The following is a 12,485-nucleotide window of genomic DNA, read 5'->3' as shown; positions in this document are numbered from 1 at the left end:
TTAGACCAGTGGAAATCTGTGCTTTGGTCTGATGAGTCCAAATTTGAGATCTTTGGTTCCAACCGCCGTGTCTTTGTGAGACGCAGAAAAGGTGAACGGATGGATTCCACATGCCTGGTTCCCACTGTGAAGCATGCAGGAGGAGGTGTGATGGTGTGGGGGTGTTTTGCTGGTGACACTGTTGGGGATTTATTCAAAATTGAAGGCACACTGAACCAGCATGGCTACCACAGCATCCTGCAGCGACATGCCATCCCATCCGGTTTGCGTTTAGTTGGACGATCATTTATTTTTCAACAGGACAATGACCCCAAACACACCTCCAGGCTGTGTAAGGGCTATTTGACCAAGAAGGAGAGTGATGGAGTGCTGCGGCAGATGACCTGGCCTCCACAGTCACCGGACCTGAACCCAATCGAGATGGTTTGGGGTGAGCTGGACCGCAGAGTGAAGGCAAAGGGGCCAACAAGTGCTAAACACCTCTGGGAACTCCTTCAAGACTGTTGGAAAACCATTTCAGGTGACTACGTCTTGAAGCTCATGGAGAGAATGCCAAGAGTGTGCAAAGCAGTAATCAGAGCAAAGGGTGGCTATTTTGAAGAAACTAGAATATAAAACATGTTTTCAGTTATTTCACCTTTTTTTGTTAAGTACATAACTCCACATGTGTTCATTCATAGTTTTGATGCCTTCAGTGAGAATCTACAATGTAAATAGTCATGAAAATAAAGAAAACGCATTGAATGAGAAGGTGTGTCCAAACTTTTGGCCTGTACTGTACATGATGCAAAGTGCCACACCATTAACCTTTCAATAAGCCCCGCCCCTTTCCGATGATCCAACAAGCTGTCGCAGTAAGCATGGAGCCCACACTGTAACTAACTGCACTCCCTGAAGAAATATTATCATATTTTTGGAAAAATGAAAGAGTGATTCCAGAGAGAAGCAGACAGAGGGGTCTACAGTCTGTGTTTGAAGGATATATCCAGGATGTCAAACTGACTCAGCAGCAACAACAGGTTAAAAAGACAAAGATAGTTAGAAGCTAAAGCCGAACTATAGGCTACAGATCACAGTGTAAAAGTGAACCACCACATCACTGCTGATCGCCACACAAGACAATGCATATAAAGGGAAACTTTGCTGATATTGAACCAGCTGTGTGGCATCACAGCGTGTGTGCAGAAGAATGGTGTTTGGCTTTGTCCCCGTGCCGCTGCCAGCACCCGAACCTCTGTCGCTGGACAGGCAGGGATCTCCAGGGGAAGTCAAACAATGTTCATCTGCACACACTGTGATGACACACAGCTGGTTGAATATCAGCAAAGTTCCCCTGCTTCCCTTCACTGGTTCCTGTACAGCAGGGTCGGCCTCTGTTTCACTGTTATAATCATTAAAAAGCAAAAGCAGCATGTGTATACATTCAGTAGGCTATATCTTCAGTAGCTAGCTAGCTAACCCTACACTTTTCAGGGTCTGATTTTGGTTTTGGAACAGGGAAGAAACGTATGTCTTTTTCCAGCCTCTCCAGGTAACGAGTATCATTAATACACAACGTGCCCCAGCCACAACATTTAGCTCCAAATCCACAAAACCAGCCTGAAAATGAAGGAGATCTGAAATGACTGCATTAGAGCCAATGGAGCGAAGCTGTGTTGTCGGACTGTGGTCTGATCTGGCCCAATGCTACATTATGATAGGCCAGTCTGCGTCCAGGGGCTAAGTTGAGCTCACTGTTTTCTGAATGTTCTTTAACTTTTCAACTCGTTGACTAGTCTTAGTATAAACTTCCATTTAAACTTATGGGAAAAAAGGTCATTCAGAATATCCCTAGTATGGTGAATAGCTGTCACTGAAACCCAACTCTAGCTTGCTTTTACTAATGGCACAATGTCCTGCTATAGTATTACCCATCACAACATACACGGGTGACAAAGACATATGCACAAAAGGAAAGCATAATTCTTACATACACATGTTCACACACTAACACATACATGGGCATGTGCATAAGCACTGGGGACCATTAAAAACAAGCCCTCTGAAGTGGACTTGCTGAGTCACTCCTTTGGTAATGAAGCTAGCTCATCTTTCTTTTGTCTCCTCCTTCTCCTCCCTCCCTTTCCTCCCTCTGTCCACTAATTAAAATGTATTATTGGCAGGAGACACATTTCGTAAACATCATCAGGGTTTCATATTGTCATGGAAATCAATGCCTCTTCGATTTCCCTCATCAAACAAAATAATAATGTACAATGGGGAAGGAAAAGTACAACTAGCTCTGGCTTTGTCCCCATCTAATATCTATATCTGGCTCTGCCCTGTGACCATGTATGTGTATATGTGCTTGATTTCTGTTTCTCCCTTGTGCCGTTTGAGTCACCCTTCCTCTCTGTCCCCGTGTCCTTTTTTATCTCAACGACCTCTTTCTTTCTCTCCTCCTCTCGCTCTGCTTCGCTCCTCGCTGCCTCCTCACCCTCCCACAGAGCTCTGCAGCGTGTGTTTGGAGGAAACCGTACCCTGATGTTGACCCGCTCCTCCTTCCCAGGTGTGGGAAAATATTCGGGTCACTGGCTGGGGGACAATGCTGCCAACTGGAACGACATAAAATGGGCCATCCCTGGCATGCTAGAGTTTGGGCTCTTTGGGGTTCCCTATGTGAGTAGCAAACCTTCACGGAAGGGCAAATACTGTTCATATTACGCTTAAAGTAAGTGAGTTTGACAGGAAAAAAAATGCCTCTACCTGGTTGCAATGACAGGGCTTAAAAGAACTGTAAGGAGTAATCTCTTCAGGTTTTCACTTGAACTACAGATTCAAACACGGCGGCGCAAAATTCAGGTTTAACATTTTAATTTGGACCTCATTTCAAGCCTTTTTACCGAGATCGTCACAGCACGCATGCAGAGGAAAAAGTCATGTTTTGTTTGATTTCAATTGCCCATAAATGTAAGGGAAAAAACTCCATGCACCCAAAAGCTCTTTAGCAAATATCCATTAACACAGGCACATTTCACTTGAGGCTCAGACCCCCCCCAGATACGTCTCATGAAAGAGACAGAAATGCTGTTAGGTATGTAGAACACTTATATCATACAAAAAGACCTTGTAACAAAGCTTGGAAAGTTAGCCACAGCCAGTTGTAGCTCGTATTACGTGTTTCAGTTTACTTAACACGTAGTTCTGGCATTAAGAAGATTTCCCCTTTTGCCTTTTTCCAGAGGATTCAGCTGCTAATTGAGATCTATGTTCAGGCATAAGCATAAAGACAGAAGGGCAGGCAAGAAAAAGTGTGCCTGGAACAAGATCCATTAAAACGTCTGGTAGAACACAGGTTCTCTTTGTGGGAACCACGTTCACACACACACACACACACACACACACACACACACACACACACACACACACACACACACACACACACACAAAAAAAAAGCACACAGCTAGTCCGTACCCAAGAGCACTCTGCACTGCATACATGTGTGTATCTGTAGTGCAAACAGCAGTAAGAAAACAACAGGGAGTCAAGCGCACACAAACATACACACACCTCCAGCTGTGCACATCGGGTGGTCTTATAGATGCCAACTACATCCTGGTGGGACTGTGTCAAGCAGATTTTCGGAACCTCAGCACACACGCGCGCACGCACACTCACACGCACAAACAAACAGAGGGAGACAGAAAGAGAGAGCAGGAGAAATGGAGTTTGGATCGATCCCCTCCCATTGAGTCTGTTGTAAAATGTGGCCAGTAGTAAACAATAGAAAGCAAGAAGTCTCTGCAGACTGGCCTTTGACTGAAGTCTCTTTCTTGGAGTCCATTGTGCAATTAATGTAAATAAAGATCACTGCCCACATCTACTGTCTGCCAGTAAATCTTGACTGAATTGAACAGACATCAAGGGAGCCATTTTAAAAGACAAATATGTGGCCGGCTGTCACGTCGCTGTTAGTTTTTTACGACTGCAGGAGATTTGTCGATCTCAAATTCAGCGTTTTCCTCCTGAAGGTGCCTGGATTGACACTTGTAATGTATGTAAGTCCACACAGACCTTTATTTTATTTCGGTTTCAACATACAATGTATAGCTGGAATCCACAGCATCAGTTTGTCAAATGGCATGCCAACTGTACAATCCCAATACAATGAATTCAACATTTCAGACATTAATAGAAATACACTGTAGGTTCTGGCTGAATGTCAAGCTGTCGTCCCCTCCTGTGTGTCAGATTGGAGCTGACATCTGTGGATTCTTTGACGACTCCAGTGAAGAGTTATGCCGTCGCTGGATGCAGGTGGGAGCTTTCTATCCCTTCAGCCGGAACCACAACGCTCAGGGCTACAAGGTACTGTAAAGGCGTTTTGTTCTCCAATTTCATATTAGATTGTCAGTTTTAGATTTATGTATCACACTGCTTTTGTTTGGTCTAAAGTGCTGCAGGGTATACCCTTCATTTCATAACATTGCATAGGTGCATTAAAACGCCAAGCGGTTAAAAATAGAAACTTCTTTCAGTATCCATGGAGATTGTCATCATACCAGCACTAGTACAACTGTGCTGTAAAATGGGAGCAGTGGGACCTCTGATTTTGGGTTTAACACTGGGAATGTTAGCTGTAGAAAATCCATTATAGCTGCAGTGGGTATTGGAACATCTGAGCCTGAAGTAAAACGAAGCTCACAAGCTCAGCGCCAGACTGATGCTCATCAAAGAGGTTGAGATTTTACATTTTAGTAAAAGGATAACGTTGATGCTAAATTATGTTAAATTACTGTAATATGATGTGCCATATGGCGGATACACGGCCAACATATTGTAAAATATCAAGGCAATCTCAGCTTAGGTGGCCCCCATAGGCATCAGGGTAGCGTTATTTCTCTCTACTCATACACAGCACTACCTCCTACAACTCCAGCTGTGGCTCTGGTTATGTGATGATGTGTTAACAAAAAAACAAAGAAAGAAAAGAAACGTAGTCCTGTAATTGATTATTCACCCCCCTTTAGGTAAAAGCAGCTTTTCATTTCAAGAGGACAACAAGGGTTGCAACAGTATAGGATTTTCATGGTACAATAACTGACGACAATGCAACTGTTTTACGGTATATGGTAATACACAATCATTATTATCAGTCACAATGACCCTTGGTTGAATAAAGGAAGGCAGGAGACAAGGACAGAAGATGCATGCCCAGGTGACATTCTCCATCTGTTTCAAGGTATGCCGCTGCAACCTAATAACTACTGAGCTTGATGAATGAAGAGACAACAGTTATAAGACCATTTTATCAGCTGTAGCTAGCAAGATAATTAATCTAATGTTGGGGTAGGCAACTTCTGGCTCAGAAGCCAGAGGTGGCTCTTTGGCCCTTTATCCAGTGGCTCCCTGTGGCTTTGACCAAAACTTATATGGATCTGAATAACAGGGGTTTTTTTTTAATATTTTAGTTTACATCCATCACTGTTATAGCATTTAAGGGATTCTTACATTTCCCAACTGTATACATTGAATAAAAAATTAAAAGAAATGTTTTAACATCTCGTCAAATGTGCCTCATACATGGCCTCTATGGCCTGGCACCTTCTCCTAAAATCTGCCAAATCTCAGTAGTGATGGTTAGCCTTGAGTCTCCTTAGTGAGGCTAGCTATTGATTCCAATCCAAAAAGGAAAGAATTCCAGAGTGAGTGGACAGATTCGTTTGCTTACACCACTAACGCTGCAAAGTTTAAGTACCAAATAATCATATATAATAGCTACTTTGATGTAAAACTTATTAATGAATGCTCATTTAGAGCTTTTAGGAATGTTTAAAGGCTAATTTAGATTTAAAAGGCTGTGTTGCCATCACTATAAAGCATAAATATGTATTGCAGATTTTTTGATGGTAAAGGTTGCTGACCCCTGATGTAACGTTAGCTCATGAGTGGGTTGAAACACTGCCTCTGGCTGACTTTGTTTGATGTAAATGTAAATAAGAGCTCTGTAAAATGGTCTTAAATATTCACTTGATGACACCATGGTAAAAGACTGAGGCTAAAGCAAACAGGTCCCATGAAAAAATGTCTTTAAAAAGTTGATGATTTTTGATGATGTGGAAATAAAGAAACAGCATTTTCATGTACTGCAGAGTAGAGCTATTTAGACCTGGTGTTATCAGTACAATAAGAAAAATGACTCTGTTAAGCTACTGAGCTTATGTACTTGGGTGATTAAGACATATTTATACTTTATGATTTGTAATTTTGAAACAATATATTTCACTTTAAATTTTACAAGAAAAAGAAATTATAAGAACTAAGCAATTTTCTTAACAACCGGACTGAGACCTTTTTGAAGAGGTGGTCTCAGTCCAGTTACAAACAAACGTTTGTGGTGAGAACGTGCTCCGACCTGGATCTGAACCAACTGCAGTCACATGACACATTGTTTGGGTTAAACATGAGCATGTTACAGTCCTGGAGGATTATTAATGTGCACCTCCTCCTGTACTGCCTTAATATGCACATTCAGCACATCCAATGCATCAAAACATTGTTTTCTAGTTGGAGCCGTGCCTCGTTTTCAAACTGTATGGTTTGACTAAAATGAACAATGACAGCAATATAGTCCACGATGACCAGCGCTAAAATCAACCTGCGTAGTTGACATTAGAAAGTGTCACATTTATCTTGCAAGTGTACTCTTCTTCAACGTTTTGTTTACTTCCTGGATTTTTCCCACATGGAAATTCTGACCAATCAAGAGCAGCTTTCTCGCGCAGGCATTTGATCTGGTCCACTTGTAAATGCTGCCGTGAGAACACGAACCAACTCTAGACAATTATGCAACTCTTTAACAAAATTAGTCCCTGATTCAGACCAAAGCAAGACAACTCTAGGTCTGAAAGCACCATAAGACTCCACAAAATAATGTCGTATGAAATTCATCTGTCCTTAGAAGTGATGCTGGGTTACTTCTGCAGGTAGTAAAGCTGACAGGAAGCCATGTTCACATTTGTAGCTTATATTGGGACAGATCATTTCTTACAGTGTTGATCTTTTACTTTTAAATTTTGGAAAGGGCAAAACAAACTCTTTACAGTATTGCTATTAGTACAACCATGGGCCCTCTGCTTCATAATGCAGCAGCCTGCCTTAACTAGTTGAGGTTGCCAAGCAAAATCTGAATGCTAAGTGGCAGACCAGATTCACGACAAACACTCTAAACATGCATTATAATAATAATAAAAATGATGATCATGATGAAGATAGTGATATTTATGTTTATCTCCAACAAGCACACTATAAATGTAAATGTCAGATCAGATCAAATGTCACAGAGAGACACAGGGAAAGCGCCCACTGGGCCTACAACAGTGTTTATATTGATGCTACATACTGAGCTATTATTGCAGATGAACACAAATAACTCGATGGAGAAAAGTCAGTCTGCAGCATTGAATAGCATGAAAATTGATGCCCTCGCAACATTCTTCATGTGACATTTCCATGCTCATCACTGCTGCAAAAATAGCACAGCGTTGAGGTAATGCTGTCGGGTCGGGGTGGGGGTGAGTAAGACATGGTGTGTGTTGGAAGGAGGAAGGGGGAAGCGGGTTGTATTTGCTGGAGGACAGGGACATGATGATGATGAATCTGAAGTACGATTTCCACTAAACGAGACAGCTAATGTGTGACCTTTGCTTTGCCCTAATCATGGCTCTCATCACACGGCCATGCAGGCCAGTCCAAACACACACACACACACACACACACACACACACACACACACACACAGTCCTCATCACACTCTCAGAGGTGCTGAGGGCATAAATGATTAGCCAGATGAGAGGAGCACGGCCTGTTAGCAGCTAATCACCCTCTCACTCTCCACTATCATAGAAATTAAATCATACTTCTGTTTCTTTCTCACACACTTTCCCCCCTTTATTTCTTTCTCTCAAGTTCTCTCATTCTCATTCTCTTTGCAAACACTGCTTTTAGATTAGTCTTATGTAAAGTTAATTTCCCATTTTAATCTTTATAAATAAGGTTAATGTCCACTTATTCATCATGAATAAATTGGTGGTGGAAAAAGAAAGTTTGTCTTCCTTCCTATCACACCTTTCTTCCTCTCTCTTCAAGTCCGTCCCTCCAATTCAAGTTCTCCGTTTCATCTCTCCATCTCTTTCCCCGCATGCAGACAAATCAGATTTTTTCTTCTCTCGTGTTCATCAGCCTCATTTTTCTGTCTCCAGCCCCAGGATCCAGCTGCGTACGGCCCCGACTCAACGCTGGTGAGGAGCTCTAAACATTACCTGAGGATACGATACACACTTCTGCCTTACCTCTACACACTCTTCTACAAAGCCCACACCACAGGGGAGACCGTCGTACGTCCTGTCATGCATGAGTAAGTCATTCAAAATATTGTCAGTGTCAGTGTACTGTCCTCATAATATCAGTTCAGACAGGGACACTCGCATTAAGGAATTGACCATTTATAGCGAACGTTATTTTTGGTGGAAAGGGCTCTACTGATCGAGGGAGCTGTCACGGCATCGGAGCAGTGACAAGGAGTCATCTGAGGGAGCTAGTCCCAGGGGCGTAGATATAGACAGTGTAGGCAGTGTGGTTGCATGAGGTGGGGGAACTCAGAGAGAGAATGGGTCCTCCAACAATGTGTTGGGTTGAGAATGGGCCCTTATAAGTAGGTGCCACCTTGGAGATATAGTGTCATTTCCTATATATGCACTTGAAAAAGGCAAACCTGTCTCTGCCATGATTTTCTTTTTTGTAAAATAGTCAGTAGCATCAATGAACAAAATGCTTATTCCAAATAAACTATAATAAACTCTTAAAATTGTTCAATTAAATCAATAATGTCTCATTTTCTTTGGTAGTTTTTGTGATATACAGATATAAAACTTGTAGAAAAGACTCCCGCACATGGTCTAACTTGCGAAAATAATGATTTTAATGCTGCTGCAATGTTTCGGTGACCAGGCAAACACACTGTTTCTACAAGTTTCATTCTTCTCGTCCCTCTCCTACACACCTGTTTGAAAACAGATGTGCAAAATATTCCTTCATTTTGATATACAGATATGCAATGATGATTGCTAGGTAATATGTATGTTAATGTTATCCACTGTCAAGTCTCTGATCATGTGATGAGACGCTATAGTAATAATAATAATGACTCGAGGACGCAGAGAAAGGTCCATAGCATACCACATAAAAACAGACAATCGTCTACGTAAAAAGGTACAGTATAATAAATACAATATGTATATAAAAAAAGACAAGAAATGCCCAACACTACATTATGCAAGTTCATATAAAAAGACAAATTTCAATAAACTGCACCCACAAACAGAGAGCCTGCACATATATCGATATAAGAGCAGGGCAGGCAGACATACCAACATTTACAAACATTTGGCTGGCACTGCACCATCATGGAAGTATAAGAAGCGGTCTCATTCCATCATTATAGGCCACATTAAATCTTTGCATGTTGCTCCTCTTATGGGAGCACCATAAGTGGGCAGTATACAGCGGGGTACAAAATGCTCTAAAAAGAGCCATCTAGCGTGTGCATACAACTTACAGCACTGTTTGTGGACATCTTTATTATCAGATAAATCGTTGGCCGAGATATTTAACTTCATAAAAACTTTAAGAGCAATTCCAGATAAGAAGAATTCAGGAAATGTTCTGTCTTCTTTACTTCTAACACCCATAATGTTAAACTTATTGGCATTATATCTGAGGTCACTATGTCCATGATAGCATCCCACCACCGTCCATCATAACTACCACACACCACTGGCTAGTTCCCAATAATACATACATACATGGACATCAATCTTTGTTAAATCATCAATATACAATGTCACACAGGAGGATGTTGGGGTGGTGGGGCTGTAGTAGCAAACAGCAATGGCAAGCCAGGCCTCAAGGAGCATATGCCATGATGAAATAAATGACCATTGTCAAGTCCCAAATGATCTTTGTGGCATGCATGAGGTAAAAACGCTTCAAAGCTCCAGGGGAAGACAAGCCCAAAACCAACTCAGGCCATACAGGAGCACCAGGAAGGCAGTCACAAGTCAACACCACAACACATTAACTCATCTAAACTTCTTTTTTGATTAATAATAATAATAATAATAATGCAAATTAGTACACACTCATTGCAAATAAATACACAGAGATTTCAAATGCGCATATCCAGCAGCATAGCAGATTGCAAACAGCCAGCAGCACAACATCACGTGCTCACATGCAGAGGACATGGATGCCAATAATTCATGCACATCACAAATTAAATGTCCAGCAGCAACAACAGCAAAGCTGGACCCAGACACAGCCAACAACAGTCATAGCTAGCTTACTGGCATTACTAAGCAAACACAAGCTGAAGCGACCACAAAGCAGCAGGCACTTACCTCCACCCCGGTATCGTGGTGATGAGCAGCCTGCTGACAGAGTCGTCACGGTCCCACAGCAAACACAGAAACCCTTCTGTTGCGGCACCTGAGGGAGAAGCTGTTTGACAACCAGCTGAGCGCACGCGGGCAGCAGCGGCAGAAGACGCACGGCCAGTATTTACTCCGTTAAAAAGTCTCCGGGGTCAGCTGCGGCACCAAACGCGTTGACATGAACATAACGAGCAGTGACGTTCAAACAGGTTGTAATGTCCGCGCTGTGCACCTGCGTGAATATGATTGGACTTCACTCACAGGATGAGCCAATCATTGTAAAGCATACGTCAAACACCTGACGCCAATCACGCAATACGAGCGTGACTTCAGTGCTCAGCTTAGACGAACTAAATAATTAATAAATGACTAAATAACTAATAAATAAATAAGATTTAGTTAGGGAGAGCGGGGTGCAATCCTTGAACATCCTTACAATTTTTGTTTTATTCTAAGAACATGCACATCTCTGCAACAAATGGACAGTTATTGTTTTTTTTTTTTTTTTCCAGAACTGACCTTTCTTCTACAATTGCATTAAGAAGTGGTGGAAGTAAAATGTTGCAGTGTACCCTATGGGTGGGGTTAATTATAACAGGCAGTGGGTTAGCTGTAACACTTGCTGGAAAAGTCTGTTTAACACAATTCATTCAATAGAAAATGTGCTATATGTGTTTTTGGTTTTTTTTATCAACTCCAATTTGAAAAATCTTGGATCAATAATGATTTACGAGGATGTAAACAGTGTTACATACTGACATGCATGCTGCAATAAACAGACAGGTATTTACTGAATGAGGATGTGGTGCTTTTACTCAGTGAATCTAGTCTAAGCTTTGTTTTGTTAGCCAGAGGATCAGTAAAAAGATATCTACTGGATTACACTCCTCTCTCTGTCACTCCCAAGGTTCTTCTCTGACAGCGCCACCTGGACCGTGGACCGCCAGTTCCTGTGGGGAAAACACCTGCTCATCACACCTGTACTAGACCCGGTCAGACAACACTTACAAAAAAAAGAAAAGAAAAAACATCCCAGATCTGTCTCTCACACACACTCACACACATGTATACATATATATATATATACATATATATATATATATATGGATGTGCTCCTTCAAGTATGCGCTCAACCAAAATGTACTTGCGGCTCCTGTATCATATCTAACACAGTAACTTCACTATACTACTGTATGCAGTGCATATAGACACGTGCGTGTAGTACACAAAGAAATGTGTCTTGCAGATGATGCAGATGAGATGATCAGTTACTCACGCACACACTCAAGCAGTCATACACACGCACACCCTGACCTCCACTGGGAAAACATGACATGGGATTTTCTTTGTTGCCCTCCCCTCCTCTCATCCCTCTTTCTTCTCTCTTTCATATCCTCCCTCTTTTCTCTCAGCTCTAATGAGAGCACTGACCTCATTACTAGCAGATTAGAAGTGTAGATAGAAGTGTGTATGTGTGTTTGTGCATGTTTGTCTCAGTGTGTGTGCGTGTGTATCCGTGAGCCTGTGTGTACTTGTGAATGTGCGTGCCTGTACGTGCAAGTGTATGCGTGCTTACACAGCGATTGCGGTCATGTCAAAGTGGCCTGATTAATAAGCAATTTAGCATGGCCTCTTGTGAATTACAGAATAGTGGAAAGCGAATTGGATTCATAGTGGGGCCGGGGATAAAGTAACTTCAATCAGTGTGATTGTGGAAAAGTTTCTAATACGAGAAGTGGAGAGGTTTATGCTTGCAGTGCCTCAGGGTTCAAGCTGTCCTAAGGGTGGGGACAAGGAAGGGCCATGAGGTGACTATGAAGGTTGTTATTTTTGCTAATCAGAAATATAAACATGACAAACAAATAGCAGTCAAAAGTGCACCTACAGTGGGACCTTTCAAGGCCAGAAGCATTGCTAAGCTGCAGTGCAGCTGGAAACAGGAAAGGATGAAAAGAAATCCATCATTGGCGGGTGTGTTGGGGGCTGGCAACAATTATGACCAATTGCTTGTTTTC

General features: G+C 42.0%; 1 protein-coding gene across 2 annotated transcripts in view; it reads left to right on the top strand.

The window, feature by feature from the left end:
* The window catches only part of si (sucrase-isomaltase (alpha-glucosidase)), a 115,238-nt gene that overhangs the window by 40,454 nt on the left and 62,299 nt on the right, over positions 1 to 12,485 (top strand). For both annotated transcript variants that reach the window (XM_049576191.1, XM_049576192.1), the window contains exons 16-19: positions 2,487 to 2,658; positions 4,232 to 4,348; positions 8,242 to 8,396; positions 11,378 to 11,462. In XM_049576191.1, the coding sequence (XP_049432148.1) occupies positions 2,487 to 2,658; positions 4,232 to 4,348; positions 8,242 to 8,396; positions 11,378 to 11,462 (529 nt within the window). The remainder of the gene's footprint in view (positions 1 to 2,486; positions 2,659 to 4,231; positions 4,349 to 8,241; positions 8,397 to 11,377; positions 11,463 to 12,485) is intronic.

Source organism: Epinephelus fuscoguttatus, linkage group LG5 (assembly GCF_011397635.1).
Source record: "Epinephelus fuscoguttatus linkage group LG5, E.fuscoguttatus.final_Chr_v1".
NCBI lineage: Eukaryota > Metazoa > Chordata > Actinopteri > Perciformes > Serranidae > Epinephelus > Epinephelus fuscoguttatus.
The sequence above is the reverse complement of the archived record's forward strand: the minus strand, read 5'-3'. Positions and strand labels throughout refer to the sequence as shown.